The sequence below is a fragment of the Engystomops pustulosus genome, chromosome 1, assembly GCF_040894005.1.
Source record: "Engystomops pustulosus chromosome 1, aEngPut4.maternal, whole genome shotgun sequence".
Taxonomy (NCBI): domain Eukaryota; kingdom Metazoa; phylum Chordata; class Amphibia; order Anura; family Leptodactylidae; genus Engystomops; species Engystomops pustulosus.
Window position 1 is genome coordinate 154,707,465 of NC_092411.1, and position 21,283 is coordinate 154,728,747.

Here is a 21,283-nt window from a genome sequence, read left to right on the forward strand (position 1 = left end):
CAGGTTGACGCCTTCTTATCCATAGGATCTTTAAAAGGAGCCCAGTATCTTCAAAAGGGAGAGATGCTTTTTTTGAAATGCCCACAATAGGGGTGTTCACTTTTGGTATTTTGTTTCAGATAATAGCATCCTCTTCAGAGAATGGTTATTAGCGCTTGAAGTTTTCAGTAATGGAAGCTCTTTTCTCTGGGTCTCTCCATTCTTTAGAGACGAGTCCTTGTACGTTTCCAAGAACTGGAAATACCTTGGACTTCTTATCTCCTAATTCTTGAAACATACGGTCCTGTACGGAAAGTGGTTCCACTGGATCTTCCAGATTCATAGTAGTTCTCACTGCCCCAAGAATTTCGTCCGTATCTTCCATATGACATAGCGATTGCCCTGCAATCAGTTCTAATTCATCTTCATCTTGGGAAAGGATTGCCCCCTTGTTTAAGGAAATAGGATTCATTATTCTGAGGGTATTTCTATTAAGCCTGCGGCACAAGTAGGTAGTTTGGGAGATTCCTTCCGTTTCCCCACTGCTACACCAACTTCATCTTTGATGAATTTCTTAAGTGTGGTAAGAAGAGAGAGAGAGAGTTTTGTCCGATATCACACACTCCATAGATTTGGAACACAAAGCCTTCTTATATGAGGATGAAAGCGATTTCTTGCAAATTCCGCATTTTTTGGACTCTAAATGCAGAAAAAGATACGATAAGGACATATTGATATTTCTCACAGATATACACTCACTGGCCACTTTTTTAGGTACACCTGTCCAACTGCTCGTTAACACTTAATTTCTAATCAGCCAATCACATGGCAACAACTCCGTGCATTTAGGCATGTACACATGGTCAAGACAATCTCCTGCAGTTCAAACCGAGCATCAGTATGGGGAAGAAAGGTGATTTGAGTGCCTTTGAACGTGGCATGGTTGTTGGTGCCAGACATCTGATGGCTACTTTCAGCAGGATAATACGCCATGTCATAAAGCTGGAATCATCTCAGACTGGTTTCTTGAACATGACAATGAGTTCACTGTACTCAAATAGCTTCCACAGTCACCAGATCTCAATCCAATAGAGCATCTTTGGGATGTGGTGGAACGGGAGATTCGCATCATGGATGTGCAGCCGAAAAATCTGCGGCAACTGTGTGATTCCATCATGTCAATATGGACCAAAATCTCTGAGGAATGCTTCCAGCAACTTGTTGAATCTATGCCACGAAGAATTGAGGCAGTTCTGAAGGCAAAAGGGGGTCCAACCCGTTACTAGCATGGTGTATCTAATAAAGTGGCCGGTGAGTTTATGTATATACACATGTGCGCATATATAAAAAGGTTTCTTTTTTTCCCCCATCCCTTTAAGGAGGAGGGACATACCTGAGCAGGGGTTTCAGGGGGCTCCACAGATATGCTGGCATCAACTTATGTCACAGACATTCTACCTGGAATCAGTATAACATACCACATTACCTAGAATGTTGGGTCTTTAAGTAATTTCAAATTTCCTGCCCGGTGTGTGGCGTCATCGCAGGTCATCATCTTCGGTTGGATCCATTCCACTGTGGAACACAGTCGCCTGCCATAAGATATCAGCATCTAGCCAAGCCAAGGATTCCCTGCTGCAGGGAGGTATTGGCCTATACTCGCAGGAAGACTGTGGTCTGCCCACTCTGGCCCCGCCTGCCCTCCAGGAGGGACTCACAGCCAGGAAGGGGAGGGAGGACAAGCCCCGAACCCCCAATAGCCCCGCCTCCCCCACCTGCGCAGGACCCAGCGGCAGCCTTCCAGACCTGATGCAAACAACTGAGAAACAAGGCTGAGGGACCCCTTTGAATAGATTCTAAGTCGTTTCCTGTCCTTGGAGAGGCTGGGAATCCCTCCTGTCAAGTGCTATTGTGGAGGTGTAAGGAAAAATCTACAAATATGCAAATTATTTAATTGAGGAGGTGCTATAATTTAATCGGGGGAAGTAGTATAGATTATATTGAGGAGTTACAATGTCTGTTGTGATGCACAGTGTAGTTTTTCAAGGGGTATATAATTTTTTTTTAAAAGCACAGAGTGGGGAAGACACCTGGGGGAAAAATTTGCCATCAATAAGGTATTGTCAATAGAAATATTTAGGAAATTTTGTGCCTAATGGAGAATAAATGTCACCTATGAGGAGTCTATCAGGACTGGCTACAGCTGCAATAGATTTTAACAGGAGGGGATATTCATTCACCGGGGGGAGTGTTTAGGCATGTTACCATTTTATCTAGTAGCATAAAATAAAATAGGTAAGGAAGCCAAATGGACTCTGTAAAATGTACGTAGTTCATAAGCACATATGTAGGTCTCCAAAATGGCCTTACACATGCAAGATTTTTTGAGAGGCAGCCATTTCCACTGACCAGGCAGCGGATTACTTGCAAAACAGAGAAAATCCTTTTGTTTACACCAAACTGCATTTTCTTAAAAGCTCTAAACTACTTACAAGTATGCTGGTACGTATTGTAGAGTTGCTTTATACCACAGTGCCAAAAGTTTATATGACGTGGGAGAGGTGGTAGACTCAATGTAATTCAATATTTAGAAAATCAAGACTAAAACTGAACTATGCTGTGATGCAGACAGACCAATAAGAAAAAAACATATCTTACCAAGTCCAACACCAGAGTACTCTCAGGAGCGCTGCGAGTTTTAAATGGGATCTCATTCTTCCGCTGTCGCATGTTACCCGATGCAGCTTGGGCCCTGCATATAAACTTGTAACTGAAATGAAAGAACTCGTTAACCGTCACTATGGTACAAAGTAATACTACAAATCACAAATTCACAGTTCAAACTCACGGATTAAAATCCTCTCCGATTTCTTCTTCAGGGAGGTGGCTAAAATATGGGAAGTCTGACATGCTATTTTGGTGCATTTCAGTATGGTTTGATGGACTAAAACCTTCTAAAAATACCAGGAAAAAATGATCATTAGACACATGATGTACTGCAAGGAATGTGTATTAGATTAACCACTGAGCTAATGAATTTCAAAAACAACAAATACATAAAAGGATAAAGGATATAGATCATTGATAACAATGGCTCATATACTGTTCTGAAGCAGGGGAGCTCTACGGTCTGCAGGAGGGGGGAGGAGAGTGGATAAGTAGAGATTTAGACATTATTGCATTAAGAAATTAAAATATTTCCTCAATTCACTATTGCTCTATTGATTATTGAAAGTTATTGACGGTTTAAATGTATAAGCATCTACTTCGCCATCCATGATATAAAATCAGATATTGAAGTGAAATATATATAATCATACAAGACCTTAGTAAAGATGTATCCACTTTGGTACCCAACATGTTTAGACAATGTTTTTATACAGTTAAGCACCTGTATATCACCAGGAGCTCATCCACTGTTATCTTTTAGCCAATGTTGGGGTCAAGGTAGTGCAGAGTTACTACTAACGTTTAGTATAGGTGGACATGGAACAGACAAACTAATATAGAATTCCAGGATAAGTTTGTACTGTAGGTAGAAGCAATGCATTACTTACTAGCTCTGCTGACGTGAGGCGAGTAGGGGCAAATAAGCGGGCTGGACATACCAGGCTTTTCCAGAGAATATTTATCCAGCTGGAAATGAACTCTTACTGGTCGATTTCTTTGTGGTGTTTGAAGGTCTGTAAGCAAATTTACAACACTTACACTTGCAAACTTAGTGGTTATCCAGCTCTTTTTGATTTTCATTCTCCTGCATGAGTGGTATAGTTCTTGGCTACATCAATTTTACTCCTTTGTGAAACAAATACTATATTAAACTATGTGTATACTGAGCAAATAAATACTAAAGTTAATGTTTGCCCATATATTAAACATATGACATGTTTCAAGATTGCATTTTACAGAAAGGTGTTTGAAGCCTATTTGATTAAATCCCATGGAGGGATTTTAAAATACTTTTGCACATGTTGAATATAAACTAGACAATGAAATGAACTAGGTTTTCACCTTCATCTTCAAAACAATCTTGCAAATGACGCGTCCGTAGAAAGTTGTGTCTTTTGCTTGATGGTGTTGCAGCATTATCCTGGGCAGTTACATTATGCAGAGTAGGCGATTTCATCTGTACCTAAAAAATAACCAACAAGGTGTTTGACTTGGCCAAGATATGACATATAGCTGTGAAAATTCCACTTGATGGCTGCAATTTGTAACCTAACCCACCACATCATAGTAATTTATGATGCAGGGATATTAGAACACATTATTGGGCCCTTAAAGAAAAAACATAAATACAGGAGAAGAGTAATAGTAGGAAGATTGTGCTGTGCTACTTGCATCCACAGATGCTGATACAATGGCACCCCATTGTTAAAACTGCCCAAGTGTCACATGCTGAAATGATACTGAACAGGTTGAAAGTGTTCAGTTGCATTTGGTCTGCAAAATAAGTGTCTGATAGGTCCGCAATTCCTTGAGCCATTTAAAAAATTTTATTAACCCTTTCTGTGGGAGGATGGACCAATAATGCTGGCCATAATTTTGGTTTAAAAGTTGTGCCCAAAGTTGTCACTGTTTGAATAAAAAAACTATATTTTCCTCTATAGGTAATTAAGATTAGGGTGACCAATATGTATAGGTTTTTTAAATTTTATTTTTAACACCTCAAGCACTGTTTTTGTTTGTAAAAGGAATAATAAAAAGCGAGGAGAGCAAAAATAAAAACAAATTTGAGGGCTTGTTACCTGTGGGACAAATTGTAATTTTTAATATTCCATGCTGTGGACTGGAAAGCTAGAGTGAAATTGCCAAAAACCGCATTTACGCCATTTTCTTATGAGCTCTGTTTTTACGGATTTCAATGTGCACTACAAATGACATCTCTCCTTTTTTCTGTGGGTCAGTACGATGACAGGGATACCAAATTTAGATGTTATGTTTTAATAGAATTAAAATTAAAAAGGAACTCTATTTAAAAAACATCTACAAATGCTCATCCACGTTCCTCTTGATGTTGATGCTTGACACGCTGCGGGCTGCCAATTATGTTCGCCCTTGGACCTCCCTCTCCCACGCCTCTCGTGTGATGTCACGTCACTACCAATGCTTCCACCAGGGGAGTGGTAGCAGCTCAAATCACAGGGCATCTTGTTGCAAATTATAAGTTTCTTTTGCCTGTGTATCCAACAAAACTGACTTGTGATGTTCCCCCTGAGAGGGGTCTCTGTTTAGCCCGTTTCATTGTAAGGCACTTGGTTTTTTCAGTGAATAAAACTTTGTTAAAAAATTAAAATCTTTTGCTAGTTCTAAGGCCAATAAATTTTTCATACTTCGGTCTATGGACTGAGTAAGATGTCTTTTTTTTTGCTGGACACACTGATGCTTTCATTTATATCAATTTGGGACTTATATGACCATTTGATCACTTTTTCAGCATTTTGTCATCCATAAATATTTGAAAATAAAAAGTAAAGATTTGGGAGTTTTCCATTACGGTGTTCACGGCTAGGAATAACATGATTTTCACAGTTTTTCATATTTTTATATGTGATCCAGGGAAAGGGGGGGGGGGGTTTGAGCAGACTATGTAGTAAAAGTTTAAAAGGAAACATTTAACACAAAACTTCTCAGAAATTTGATTTATTTGAAATTTAAAACGCTCTACTTAGGAAGCAACAATTAACATTGACAATCAATTTCACATGCTGTTGTGCTAATGGAATAGACAACAGGTGGTTCTGCAGGTGGGGACCACAGACCACTTCTCGGTACCTATACTTTCTGGCTAAAGTTTGGTCAATTTTTAATGTTGGTGGTGCTTTCACACTTGTGGTAGTATGAGACGGACTCTACAACCCATTGATGTGGCTCTGGTAGTGCAGTTCATGCCAGAATAGAACATCGATGCATGCTATGGCAAGGTGGTTTGCTGTGTCTGCCAGTGTAGTGTAAAGAGGCTGGAGGCACTACCAAGAGACAGGCCTGTACACCAGGAGATGAAGAGGGGGCCATAGGAGGAACACTACCTCTGCCTTTGTGCAAGGAGGAACAGGAGGGGCACAGAGCCCTTCAAAATGATCTCTAGCAGTCCACAAATGTTCATGTGTCTGCACAAATGGTTATAAACATACTCCTTGAGGATGGTATGAAGGTACAGATGGGGTTGTGCTCACAGGCCAACACTGGGCAGGGTGTTTGGCATTTTTCAGAGAACATCTCAATCGGCAAATTCACCACTGGTGCCCTGAGCTCTTCACAGCTGATAGTATGCGACAGAATCTGGAGATGCCGTGGAGAGCAATCTTCTGCTTGTCAACATGACCAGTTTGGTAGTAGGTCAGTAATGGTGTGGGGGTGGCATTTCTTTGGAGGGCCACACAGCCCTCCATGTGCTTGCCAGAGGTAACCCGATTGCCATTGAGTACCGAGAAGAGATCCTGAAACCGCTTGTGAGACCATATACTAGGGCGGTTGGCTCTGGGTTCCTCCTAATGCAGGGAAATGCTAGATTTTATTGCCCTGTCCCAAATATAAAAAATGGTAATACTTGGGGTGAACCCCATAATAGAAAATAGGGCCTTATTGTCAGAATCACAACTGTTTTGCCATTTTGCATCATATAAAATTTGTAATAAAAATCAAAAAAGGTCTTGCAGTCCCCAAAAAGGTAGCAAAGAAAATTACATTTAGACCCACAAAAAATTACACCTTACACAGCTCCATACACCAAAGTATAGAAAAGTTTTTTCAAGGGCACTGCATGGAATAAATAACGTCACTAGGAAGGACAATTTGTTGTTCTTGAAAAGTTATGGATTTTTTGGTTGGGGAAACAAAAAATAGAAACTGAATTCCGAACAAAGCCCAGGGGCTTTAAGAGGTTAACCGTGTAAATCTCCAGTTGTGGACATTCCCCACTTTAAAATAAAACTAGTACTGAACACCGTGCAAGGGTCAAAAATGGCTAAAAGACGACTACCATCCGATTACCTGATGGTAGATAAATATAACATACCCCCTGTCCTGCCACTGCATTTTTGTGAAAAATAAGTTTATAAGATAATCTGGAAGGGGGGCATGCCCTGAGCTCCAACCAGACTCTGTAAAGCAGCTCTCAGACTGCTGCAATGTCACTGTGATGGCAATTATATCAAGCCACACAGCCGCCATGTCTTAAGGGTGACAGAGATGGACAAAAGGCAAAAATGGCAGACTTCTCTCTGGCAGGTAAAATCCAAAATGGTGCTGGAACAAGTGTGCAAAGGCACCCGCATCTCCTATCTCCTCAGCAGGCTCCGGTAAGGACTCTTATGGCTGCCACAAAAGCAAACCAACCCACCAGCCCTGGAAATTAGAAAAACCTTCTATACCAGTCTCCCTGTAACATCGCTTGGCAGGGTCATTTGAGGGAACAGAATGCATTTTCCTATGTGCCTTCCATTTTCCTTTTCTACACCTCTATTGTTAGAAAACGCATCTGTGCATAGTACCATCCCCTGCTCACACAGATCATTTTACATCCTGTCCAAGGGAAAGAAATGTGACGCATGCCCAGTAAAGTTTCTTTGTTTCAAAAACCTATAAGAACTCTCTGCTATCTAAATAAAGTTGGAATCGTCTCAAACACATGTGAAGGTGTGACTGATTCTCCGAGCAGCTCGTAATATTCAATAATTTGGGCCCACATTACATCAGAGCTAGAGAGATTTCTCTAACAACCATCACCATGCATGCGCTACCTCCATCCCCTCATAACACGAACACTTTATTAGTGAAGCAAGTCTGAGAGCAATGATGGGAGAAATGAGGGAAACACTACAGCAAGACATTAAGTCTGCACTGAGAAATAAGGAGTATAGAAGAAAGCACTTTGCACCTTGGGGAAAAAAAAAAAAAAAGGAGGATTTCACAAAACATACATTGGTATTGTGTTCAAATTGGCTGATCTAGAAGATCGCTCTTGTAGAAACAACATCCACTTTTGAGGTATTCCTGAAATTTAATTTCTGACTGACTTTTTTTGCGATATTACTCCTCGACGTGGAACAAAGGGACATGATCATCTGTGCAGAATGCATTACCAGAAAGATTCACAGGCACATTTCTATATGATGATCTTTCAACCACCATCCTCAACCCCTCAATGAAGAAAGGGACTTTATGTTCTTCTCTAACCCCCTTAAATCCTATAGTAGAATTGCCTTTATAGTAACAGACAAATGGCTCTTGCAAAGAGTGAGCAAGGCCACAATAGGGGTTATCACATGGTCTGACCATACCCCAGTATCAATCTCCATTTCAGAAAAATTTAACACCCTCCCTTACGCACCATAGAGACTAAATTAAATTTTCAATAATGACTCCCATGTTCAAACCGTTACCAAACACCTTAAAGAATTTTTCACACTGAACCAATCCCCAGATATCACACAACCGAGGAGAAGATCTTTCTCCCAAAAGATAGAGAAGAGGAACCCATCACATCCATCCTATAGTCTCTTTCAACACCTCAAACAGGATATCCTGGATAGATCTAGGTTCTCTCTTATCCTCAGTATTCATGGTCATCCTGACGAGTTTGAGAAGGCGATCAGAGTGATCAATGCTAAATAACGGATGTCCCAGATGCTGTTTCTGACATCAAAGAGGGTGATTTGCTAATAGAAGCGTACCCTTCTTCCTTTGACCCCGAATTCTCTGTGACATAAATTGCTGCATAGGTACCAGGCTGTTCTGGTGTGAGAGGAAATGGGCTAGGAATCGTCACCTACTTGGCTTTCTATACTTCCGCCCTAACTACACTTAGTGATTCAATCCAAAGGGAGGATTCTTCAGTCAGAATCTTGCCAATACAGCTATTACAAGTGGCCTTCTCATAACCAGTAGGCAGTTTATGACCACAAACTCTACAATCCCTCCTGCGAGTCGCTTTCTTAGGCACCTCTTCTCCCCAAGATATGCAGAAAAAACACCCATTAAGAATGAATATAGAAGGAACACATTACTCACCGCCCTCCAGTATAGTTACTGGGGCTGGAATCCTGGGTGTCTCAGGGAGTTTACGGTTGTCAGCCATGATAAAACTAAAAACTGCAGAGAACAGCACTCTCCTTTAAAAAGCCCGCCAAGAAGCAAGTGGGCGTTTCCCAGACTTATTTCCAGTCGGGTTGTAGGAAGATCCAGAAAGAAGAAATTCTAAAGAACAACTACTTGTTTCTTTATAGAACCGAATCAGGTGGAGGGCTAGTGAACCCTGAGCTCCACCCGGCTTTTCTTTTCCTCCGAGTGCCGCTTCACACACTAGAGACTTGATACTGCAAGTGACGCATTTTGCCACATCCGGCGCATGTGCCTGATGCGCTCTCTCCATGTCCGCCTCCAGAGCCGATACCCAGCTCTATGGAGGCTCCAGCACCCGTTGCGGGATAGAGCTTCCTCACCGAGCGTGACGCTCACATCTTCGGACCAGTCTTTTCGACCCACTAATGCCACTCGTGACCGTAATTTGTAAGTATTCCAAACTCACGATGTCCCACCCTCCTCCCTACAAGAGTGTATGCAAGATACTGCAGGGACAAAACTTCATCACAGCGTGCCCAGGTCTCCTTCCAAGGACAGGAAACAAAAACTAAGGAGGGAAAGGAGGAGCCTCTTTATGCTCAGGTTTCCTGTCCCTGGAGGGCAGATCCCCATCTCTCTGATGGTGTCGTCGTGATGAAGGGGAAAATTACTTAGAATTGCAAATCACGATAAAACCCACCAAACACATAATAGACAAACTGAGATCTACTAGACACCTTTTATACCAAATGCTTAGCTTTAAATAGGAGTATAATATGAGGTGAATAAAACTTTTCTACTCACAGGGAAATAAAGCCAGTAAAGTCCTAGCTAATAGCTTTAAAAATAGGCTGGCCAAATCCAAGATGCCTTTTTTATACTACAAAAGAGAAAGTCACAAACCCACAAAAAAATACATTTGCAAAGTATTACCAAGACCTATATAAACCGAAACATGACATCAACACTCCCCAGCCTGCACAGGAATTAATAGACCAATTTCTTGCCACACTGGACCTACCCCAAATAAGGCACAACCAATTGAATGAGTTAAACAGAACTTCCTCTGCTAGCAAAATCTACATCTGTATTTGAAAACTGAAGTCTAATAAATCACCATGGACAGACTAACGAATATTATAAAAAAAAATTACGACTATAGTCCCCCATTTGATTCAAGTCTATAACCACACCCTGCAAAAAGGCCAATTAGACCCATGAATGTCCCAAGCCCTAATAGTTACTCTCCCTAAAGCAGGAAAATCAGCGGACTCTTTCCACCAATCTCCCTACTAATGGAGAATCCAAACTCCTAGCCAAACTCAATTTCAACAGGTTGATTTACATTCTCCCCAACTTGGTTAAATCTGATCAGATGGGATTTATAAAAAAAATAAATAAATTTATAGACAGTGGATGGCACACGGAAATTCATAGACCTTGTGGCTTATGTGAAGGGATGTAGAAGGCTTCTCTGCTCCTTTTCCTGGACATTGAGAAATTTCCACATCAGGCTTCCTGTCTGAAATATATCGGGTAACAAACGGGACAAGACAAGGATTCCTACTTTCACCAATGATTTTTGTTCTAATTATGGATTCCCGTGAGAAAATAAGAAATCTGAATGATTACAATGGAATTACTCTATGCCCTAACGAACATCGCATTGGCTTATTTGCAGACAAAGTAATACTAATTATGTCAAACCCGAACACATCTATGCCATGTCTTCTACACTGAATTCCTTCAAGGTGTTAAATCTCATATTATAAGATTAATGAGTCCAAGTCACAGTCTTACCAATAAAACAAAAAAAGAAGCCCTTAAAGCAAGCTGCCCATTCAGCTGGGTTGATAACAGATTGCCCTACCTTGGGGTTTAGTTGACCTCTCCTTCCTCTAAACTTGCTCTTTTTAATTGTGACCAGAGTATAAATTGCAGCAAACTGGCCTTCTCAAAGAGTTCCCTCTATTAAGGATTTAAGAATTGGCATGAACAAAAACTTTTGGTATCAATCCAGACTAGCCATTTCAACTAATAGATACCAGAGTTTTACTAAGAAATGGGATACATGGATCAGCAGTAAATAGAATACGGTACTTGCACAATGTGCCTCCGTGATATCCCTGGATCAGGATGGTCACCATCACAGACTCACCATCCTTCATCACCCAGGCATCCCTCTACATACCTCAAGGAGAAACTTATTCCATCAGCCACGCTCTCCATTTTTCTTGCACACACCACCTGCTGGAAACCTGCCAGGCTGTAGGCCCATCCTCCATTCCCAATACCAAGCACCGTGACCATAGAGTACCCAAGGTCGCACCAGCCAGCCACACTGGTATTCTGGGCCCCGGCTGACATGTCATGGATACACCAAAGAATCTTTCATTACCGAGACTGTCTTTTAAAACATTATAGACAGAAAATAATTTAATCCTATTTGGCAATGTTCACAGGTTTCAGTTACAATGTAGTGAGAACACTAGCTACATGCACACGACTGTGTAATATGGACAGCAGACAGGGGAAAGTTATCACCTGTTTGTGGTCTGTTTTGGCCACGTTGACAGCACTGTTCACCCTGCCCATATCCATTGGAACTAATTGGCCCGCAGGAAATCGGACAATAATAGGACCTGCTCTCCAATTTGCCGATTGCCTCACTCTTGGTGAGGTGTGACACAATGCATGTATAGTTCCCTGCTGCACTGTGATCATACTCATTAGACCTCAGATGGGAGCTGTGAATAAGATGCCATAAACATTTGTGTGAATGAGCCCCTTTCTAAATAAAATTTTGCCATGCACAGTAACATATCGCTAATGACTTTTCTAATTTTGAGCCTAGTAATGGTATAAGGTCTTAAAACTGACAATTTCACATGCATCTATAAAATGGCAAAAATCTTGAATTTCAAATGAATGGAAATCTACAACCAGGATCAAAGATTGTAAACCAAGCACACTTATATGCTAGTAAGTGCCCTCTCTGGCAGGATCCAAATGAGCCTGAGGGGCTCTGGGCTCCATAGCTGTTAATTGAGCCCAAAGCCCCTCAGACTCATCATTTTTAAAGCCTTTGTCATAAAAAAGGGCATAATAAACTAGAGCAGAACCTGCCAGAGGGGGCACACACCAGCATGTAAGTGTGCTTGGTTTGCAATCCTGGATCCTGCTGGTAGATATAAAGTCCAATTGTTCAAGTACTACAAATGCAATGCTCCAATTGAAGTATTAAAATGAATACATCTCATTTACTATATGACGCCATGAATAGTGTACATCTTTTTAAAATTGGAGGCAAATGTTTAAGTATGGACCAACATCAGGATGTTGGCACCAAATTTGCGACCTGTTTGAGAATTTGCAAACCCCTTTAAGCATTGGGTGTTCAACTGTACTTAGGAGCTATGTCAAATTGGAATCCCCTAGTGATGTGTACACAATAAAAAAAATTTTTTACCCTTCACCCCATATCACGGCGGGCACACGGCAGCGCGGGGAGAGGAGGAGGAGGTGAGCGCTGCTCACCCCCGCCCCTCTCCATAGGAACATATGGGCCACGGCGCCGTAATACGGGAAAAGATAGGACATGTCCCGTACAATGCCGTCAGCTCATAGAAGTGTATGGGGGACGCATATCGGCCGTATATACACTCACCGGCCACTTTATTAGGTACACCTGTCCAACTGCTCGTTAACACTTAATTTCTAATCAGCCAATCACATGGCGGCAACTCAGTGCATTTAGGCATGTAGACATGGTCAAGACAATCTCCTGCAGTTCAAACTGAGCATCAGTATGGGGAAGAAAGGTGATTTGAGTGCCTTTGAACGTGGCATGGTTGTTGGTGCCAGAAGGGCAGGTCTGAGTATTTCAGAAACTGCTGATCTACTGGGATTTTCACGCACAACCATCTCTAGGGTTTACAGAGAATGGTCCGAAAAAGAAAAACCATCCAGTGAGCGGCAGTTCTGTGGGCGGAAATGCCTTGTTGATGCCAGAGGTCAGAGGAGAATGAGCAGACTGGTTCGAGCTGAAAGAAAGGCAACAGTGACTCAAATCTCCACCCGTTACAACCAAGGTAGGCAGAAGAGCATCTCTGAACGCACAGTACGTCGAACTTTGAGGCAGATGGGCTACAGCAGCAGAAGACCACACCGGGTGCCACTCCTTTCAGCTAAGAACAGGAAACTGAGGCTACAACAACATGAAAGCATGGATCCATCCTGCCTTGTATCAACAGTTCAGGCTGGTGGTGGTGGTGTCATGGTGTGGGAAATATTTTCTTGGCACTCTTTGGGCCCCTTGGTACCAATTGAGCATCGTTGCAACACCACTGCCTACCTGAGTATTGTTGCTGTCCATGTCCATCCCTTTATGACCACAATGTACCCAACATCTGATGGCTACTTTCAGCAGGATAATGCGCCATGTCATAAAGCTGGAATCATCTCAGACTGGTTTCTTGAACATGACAATGAGTTCACTGTACTCAAATGGCCTCCACAGTCACCAGATCTCATTTTTGTTAGTAATAGTGAATTAGAGAATGAGCCATTTTGTTATCTTGAGTACAAAACCCCTTTAAAGGAGTAATCCAAGGTATATAAAATGTGAACACTGAGGTCTTTACTTTCCAACTAATCTATATTCAGATGCAGCCAGTGACACAGAAAGTACAAGTGGAGAATTAATAACAATAATAATATAAGTAATAATATTAGTCTGGTGTTTGTGTGGCAGACTATTAACGTTTTCTCCAGCTTCATTCTAGTGAGAAGAATGCAATGTTTGACAACCCACGAATGGTTCCCTATTTGTTGCCTCATTTGCTTACCCTCACTTCTGAATTATCAGGGAGCTTATAAACACCTACCCTTCGGTGACCCCTGCTCGTGGACTGCGGGGTCAGGGTGGTGATGCTTTCTGTTCTTCGCTTTGGAGTATTAGGCTCTTTTGGAGGGCGGGCTGGAATTTTACGTGACCTCAAAATCATCTCCAGGCTTCATCCAGAAATTCCTCACCACTGAAATTCCTCAGTAGAATGTTTATTCTAGAAAGAATTACATAGGACAAATAAATAAAATAAAACCCAATAATGTTAACAAGTCATCCTTATTTCCCAGACAGAACACTGTACGGGATTCTGGACTGCCTCCCTGCAGAACCTGCTGCTGTATATTGGAACTCAGGTAGTACAGGTACCAGGGCAATGATCAGCCCATATAACAATCAATACACCTGCCTAAGGGTGCGTTCACATGTTCAGTTTTTCTGGTGCAGTTTTTGATGTCCAAACCAGGAGTGGAGTGGGAAAAAAAAGGAGGAGTAGCAGCACCTTTCCATTATGTTCTCACCTATTATGATCGACACCTGCTTTTGGCTTAAAGGGGTATTCTCATCTAAGTATTGACATTCAGTTTCATTAATCTATATCTATATATATATATATATATATATATATATATATATATATATATACACACACACACACACATTTCTTCAATTAGATGTTATTAAAAAAAAAAAGTAAATGTGTGAAGGTAATTTCTCATAAATGTAGTCATATGGTCCCTTAGAAACAAGACTGTGTCCTTGCATACGACCACCTCTGCTGGAGTGATTGTACAAAGACACAAAGGGTGTTTGTATATGAAATGTCCGGGAGTTACTACATGTCCCACAGCTGAACCCAGGTGGTCAGGCAGGACTCAATAGCCCATGTCTGGCCACTGCAGCCAAAATGTGAGGTGGTCGTATCCGAGGAAGCTATCTCGTTTCTAAGGGGACAACATGGCTACATTTATGAGAAATTATCTTCACACAGGAAATTTTTTTTTTAATAACATCCAAATGAAGAAATTTTTACATATGGCAAATAAATTAAAAAAGCGAATGCCCAGATGGGAACACCCCTTTAAACTGCATCTGAAAAACTGAACTTGTGTACGCACCCTCAAGCCCACAGGCTTGTGTTTAAAAACCTGTCACATGTGTTTTTAAGGTTTAGACGTGGAGTTTACATAGCATTTTAACACAATTTAACAGCTGTGGACAGGAGTTTAGTCTAATTTCACTGAGTGTAAATGTTAATCTAAAGGCTCTCGCCTGGATCACATGCCGAGGTAATGATTTGCTAAACATGAAGGAAACGCAATGTTATCTCAACATGTGATCACGTTGGAATCCTATGGATTGCATCTTTAAATGCAATCAAAACAAACTGTGTCATTGCGGCCTTAGAAAGGCAGTTCTTAAGACAGGAGACCCATCCATTTAATACCTATAATAATGTTGTTGAAGAGAGTTGTGATCTGTCGCTTTAATGTACCCCAAAACACCCCATTACCACCACCCCCATCGTCCGTTTTCCATATCCCCCACAACCGCACTGTTATGAGAAGTAGGTGTACCGTGGAGGAGGCGGCGTTGTCCGTTGCCCCCCCACCCTCATGTCCCAGAAGACATATACTGACTTGGAGGTATATAATTATATGGCCTCTCACATGGAGTTTGCTAGTAAGGACGAGTGTCCGTTTTATTTGTCCACCTCATCCTCACAAAGACTGTGAGGAACCCCCGAAAAGGCGCTTTGTAGTAATGAAGTAAGTGCCTGGGACTTCTGCTTAAGTGCCCAAGGACAAGAGAAAGGTCCTTGTACTAACAACAATACATGGGCATACCACCACCCCTGCCCCTGTACAGGTATGAGTACAGAATCCCCCAAGCTGGACTGTATTTTGGATTATAATAGGTACATGGGAGGGGTGAATTTGTCGTACCAGGTACTTCAGCCATATGATGACATGTTATTTGTTATAAATCAAGGGTGTGGTACAAGAAGCTGCCCATGTACATCATGCAGATAGCACTGTACAATGCTTAAGGGGGGGGGGGGGGAATTTCCTGGAATTTCAAGAAGTGGTAGTCACGCAGTTTGTTTTTAGAGACCAGGAAGGGGGGAGTGCTAGTACATCTGGAAGCGAGGCCACATCACACATTGTACCATTATCCACAGTGGCATGAGTTGGGCTGAATACATTTCTTCCTACTATGGCACATTTGAGAAAACAATGCAATTTTTACACCACCCCTCTTCTAAAGTGCCATGAGTTGGGCACATTAAATTAGGCACCAAAATGCCAGTTTTAACACAATTTTTTCTATGCACCATTTACACTACAGACCTAGATAATTTATTTGAGTGGTCTAGTTTCCTAAATGGTGACATTTGTTTTTTTTTTATTGTACTGTACTTCAGGGGCTCTTCAAGTACACTGTGGCACCACAAATCATTTGTAGCAAAATTGGCCTGCCAAAAATTCAATAGTGACCAAACAGGCTGCATCCTTAAGGCGTTAAAGGGGTTGTCCGAGTTCTGAAAAAAAACTAAGGGTGGCCGGGAGGGCGCTGCTTAAAAAAATAAAGTCCTACTTTCCTTCCGGTGCCCTCCGGTATCCATGTAAACAAACATGGCCGCCGGAGCAGCGCTGGACTCAGCTTCCGGCCGGACCCGACAACCTTCCGGCCCGCATTGACAATACTCTGAATAGGGACGGGTAGGCGTGCCCGGCCGCGGCCGGCCGGAAGCTGAGTACCGGAGGGCACCGGAAGGCAAGTAGGACTTTATTTTTTTTAAGCAGCGCCCTCCCGGCCACCCTTAGTTTTTTTTAGAACTCGGACAACCCCTTTAAGAACCACAGCATCATCATCCACGGGATAGAGCCTAATTTGCTGATCAGTATGGGTCTCAGTGCTGAGACCCCACAGATCCCAAAAACGAGTGCTCTGATGGGGTCCCACGTACCCTGTCGCACCACTTGCAGCTCAGCCTAATGGAGCAGATGGCCATGCGGCTCCATTAATCTCTATGGAGCTGACGGAAATTGCTGAGCGCTGCGCTCACTGATCTCTGCCAGCTCCATAGAGATTAATGGAGCAGAATGGTCATGCACGACCGTCTGCTCCATTAGCCTGACAGAGTGACGAGAGGTCCAACGGACCCTTCGTTTTTGTGATTTGTGGGGGTCTCTGCACTGAGATCCCACTGATCAACAAGTTAGGTCCTATCCACAGGATAGGACCTAACTTTTATTCGTTGGAAGCCCCCTCTAAGCTGTTGTCACACTATAGAGAAGTGGTGGCGAACCTTTTAGAGACTGAGTGCCCAAATTGCAAACCAAAGTCAACATATCTATCACAAAGTGCCAACAGTGGAATTTAGCCCAATATTACCCAATAATAAAGTTTGTATGCATATGCTATCGTGTGACAGCAGCCTAAGGGCGACGGCACACGTGGCGTTTTGAACCCGTTTTTGGGCCGTTTTTAAGCAGACAGTTAAAAAAACGCATGCATTTTTTGAAAATGTATCCGTTTTTGACCGGTTTTACCAATTATCTTAAATAAAACGGATGTGTTTTTAATGGACTGCTTAAAAACGGGTTCAAAACACCAGGTGTGCCGCTGGCCTAACTGAGGTAGGATTCCTAATGGTAGAGTGGAAGAGCTAGACAGAATTTCCACCAGTTTACCAAGGGGCTAACATTTAGGGCGCTGTCACACGTTGCGTTTGCAAATGCAGACGCAGACCAAACCGCGCCCACCGGGCGGTCCGCGGTCCAATCGCATCGGCGTTTTCAATAGAAACATAGAGAAACGCCGATGCGATTGGACCGCGGACCGCCCGGTGGGCGTGGTTTGGTCTGCGTCTGCGTTTGCAAACGCAACGTGTGACAGCGCCCTTAAAGGACATTTTCCACCAGGATGCAGGATTATAAACCAAGCACACTTACATACTGGTGTGTGCCACCTCTGGCAGGATCAGCTCTTTTAGTATAACCCCTCTGTTTTTAAGAAAAAAGGGGCTTTAAAAATTATGCAAATTAAACCTGAAATGCTCCAGGCCCCATTAACCTTTATGGAGACTGCTCCATAGAGCAGCGCACAGGGGGAGGTCCTCGGCCCAAACGCACATGCGTTTCCAGGGAAACGCATGCGATTGTTAAGCCGATTGCATGCGTTTCTCTGGAAACGCATGTGCGTTTGGGCCGAGAACCTCCCCCTGTGCGCTAGCGTCGCGTTATGAACGGACGTCTAGCGGTACATGTGACCGCGGGCTAAAAAACGCATGTGTTTTTGAAAAACGTATGCGTTTTTTGAAAACGCATGCGTTTTTGACCAGTTTGAATTAAGATAATTGGTCAAACCTGTTAAAAACGCATGCGTTTTTTACGATCTGAAAATGCACTAAAAACGCCACGTGTGTCTTCCCCCTAAGGCCGGCGCCACACAGGGCGCTTTGTCTGCGCTTGCAAACGCAGACAAAGTCGCGCCCACCGGGACGGGCCTTGGCTCGATCGCATCAGCGTTTCTATGGAAACGCCTGCGATCGGGAACGAGCCGCCGGTGTTTTGCGTTAATTTAACGCGAAACACTGGTGGCTCGTTTCCGATCGCAGGCTTTTCCATAGAAACGCCAATGCGATAGGGCGGAGGCCCGCCCCGGTGGGTGCGACTTTGTCTGCGTTTGCAAGCGCAGACAAAGCGCTACGTCTGCATTAACACATTCCAGATAAATATTGGCTTTTGAAACACAACATTATGAGTATTAAGCACAATATGTCAAGTTTGGCTGCAGGTTTCACATGTGGCTTAAAAATCTATGTAATGCAAAAGCTTTTAGCAATGGGAGACTTACTAGAAGAAAACATGCAGCTGAATTTACATGATGGAAATACTGAAGTGTCACAGCTTCAATATTGGGATATAAACAACATGATGTTTGAAATCATTGTTGTGCAATAAGCCACATTAAACACACGTAATGCGAGCTATAAATGTCTTACCATAGAACAAAGCTAAACCCAGACACTTCAAACTGCTTAGACCAATTCAGCAAATGGAATTGTTTCTTTTGACTCCATCCAACCAACAATAATTACTAACCATTCTCACCAGGGTTAACTCATTGAACTCTTGTTAGGGTGAACTGACACATGAAGCTTTTCTGTTGCAGATTCTGAAGCCAAAATCAGGTGCAGATCATAAATGATAAGAACTTATATAGGCACGTTCACATGTGGCATCAACACAATTGTTATAAACGCAATAAAACAGCTGAGAAGTGTAGATTTGCCTGATTACAGTAACCTAATTGCATTAGTTTACAAAACACATGTTAACACAATGTTAACATGTGTTAACTTAAAGGGAACTTGTCATCAGGAGGCCTTTTTCTGGCTCCCCCATGCCCCCATAAAGAATAGTATACACATTGTACTGGCTTTTCCAAAAAAAGATAAGTGAGATGAAAGTTTACCTTTCTGTATGGAGAACTGTGGCCCTAGTCCCATGGGAGTGGCAAGTGAGGAGTAGATCCCCCCACCCTCAGGAAACTGCTCCATCATGCATCAATCAATGCATCAATTTCAAATAAGAAAAAAACTCTCATGTTCCCCATATCTCCTCCCCTCATCGCTTCCCCCCGAAGGCCAGAAGCACACATGGCATTTTGAACCCATTTTTAGGCCGTTTTTTAAGCAGGTGTTAAAAAATGCATCAGTTTTTTAACAACGCAAAGGTTTTTTTTTAAGTTTTTGTCTGTTTTTCCCCAATTATGATAATTATGGTAATTGGGAAAAAATGACAAAAACAGAAAAATTAATGCGTTTTGCAAAAAACGGACCAAAAAACGGGTTCAAAATGCCACGTGTGCTGCCAACCCCTTTCAGTCTGTAGATATGGACTGCATAATAGCTGTATTTCCCTTATTTAACTCTGGGAGCAGATTTGTAACCACAGCCTCTCTACCTTAAGTAGTCAGTTGTATGGCCGCTGTCACACGTACCGCTAGGCGTCCGTCATAAAGCTACGCTAGCGCACAGGGGGAGGTCCTCGGCCTGAACGCACATGCGTTGTTGAGCCGATCGCATGCGTTTCTCTGGAAACGCATGTGCGTTCGAGCCGAGGACCTCCCCCTGTGCGATAGCGTCGCGTTATGAACGGATGCCTAGCGGTACGTGTGACCGCGGCCTATGTCTTAGTGCACTGTGCAAGAAACCAACAATTCCAACATACAGTAGACAATATAGTACCAGTACCAGTGCTCCCACACAGTGGCCAATATAGTACCAGTCCTCTCACATAGGCCGCAGTAGCCAATTGTCTCAGTGCCTGCCCCCAGTTGCCAGAAGTCTTAATACCTGCCACCAGTAGTCACAGTGATGCCCCAGGTGCCATTAGTCACAGAGTTGTCCCCAGTAGGCAATCGCCACAGTAATGCCACCTAGTAGACACAATAATGCGCCGCGTAGTCACAGTGCCAGCATTAATTGTGATTTCCACAGTAGCCATTATTCACAGTGATGCCATCAGTTGCCATTGGTCATAGTGATGCTCCCTGTAGCCAAAATAATGCCCGCAGTAGCCAGCAGTCACAGTGATGTTCCCTTTAGCCACAATAATGTCCCCAATAGTCACAGTGATGCTTCCAGTAGTCAGTAGTCACATAGATTCCCCCAGTAGTCAGTAGTCACGGTGATGCCTCCAGAGCACAATGATCCCGCCAGTACCCAGAAGTCACAGTTATGCCCCCAGTAGCTAGTAGTTACAGTGATGCCGCCAGAAGCAAATGATATTAAAAAGAAACATGATTACCTCAGTGTTCTCCTTGTACCTTGATCCTGGAGCTGCATGCAGGGGATGCATGGTTATAACATGTGTCTGCCTGTGCCAGGTCACCTTTGAACTGCACCAGATCCACCATCACATGGTAATGGCCCGTGTGATGGAAGGAGAACATCTTCTACACATGCTTCATCTCTTTAGCAGACATGTGTGGTGGTACCACCTCTCCTAGGCTAGCCACGCCCCCTCATTCGAGTCAACTTCAGAGCCTTTTCAGAATAGGGCCACTCGGCCGTTTAAACCCTTTAATGCTCTTTAAAATATAACTTTTAATTCTACATGCCAACATGTTGGGGGTTAAAATGCTCACCCCAACCCCAGATAAATTCTTTGAGGGGTCTAGTTTCCAAAATGGTATAATTTCTCCTATTCCTGTTGCACTCGTACCTCACGGGCCCTGCATGGCACTCTAAATCCAAACGTGTGAAACGGAGCAACAAAAGCAACATCTCGCTCCTTCCTTTCTCTAAGTGTCATAGGTTGGGCACAATATATTAGGCACTAAAATTACATTTTTGAGATAAAAACGCATTTTTATTTACTT

At 42.8% G+C, this 21,283-nt stretch overlaps 1 protein-coding gene across 7 annotated transcripts in view; it reads right to left on the minus strand.

The window, feature by feature from the left end:
• Positions 1-20,777, minus strand: part of LOC140094619 (CTD small phosphatase-like protein 3) — a 34,206-nt gene extending 13,429 nt beyond the window's left edge. For 2 of the 7 annotated variants that reach the window (XM_072126574.1, XM_072126568.1), the window contains exons 1-6: positions 18,900-19,022; positions 13,890-14,105; positions 3,991-4,111; positions 3,537-3,662; positions 2,828-2,933; positions 2,638-2,749 (exon numbers count right to left, since the gene is read on the minus strand). In XM_072126574.1, the coding sequence (XP_071982675.1) occupies positions 2,638-2,749; positions 2,828-2,933; positions 3,537-3,662; positions 3,991-4,111; positions 13,890-14,048 (624 nt within the window). In that variant the 5' untranslated portion in view covers positions 14,049-14,105; positions 18,900-19,022. Of the gene's footprint in view, positions 1-2,637; positions 2,750-2,827; positions 2,934-3,536; positions 3,663-3,990; positions 4,112-13,889; positions 14,106-18,899; positions 19,091-19,372; positions 19,469-20,709 lie in introns of those variants that run through there. The other 5 variants (XM_072126572.1, XM_072126570.1, XM_072126569.1 and 2 more) reach the window with 5 other exon arrangements.
• Positions 20,778-21,283: the final 506 nt, after the last annotated feature.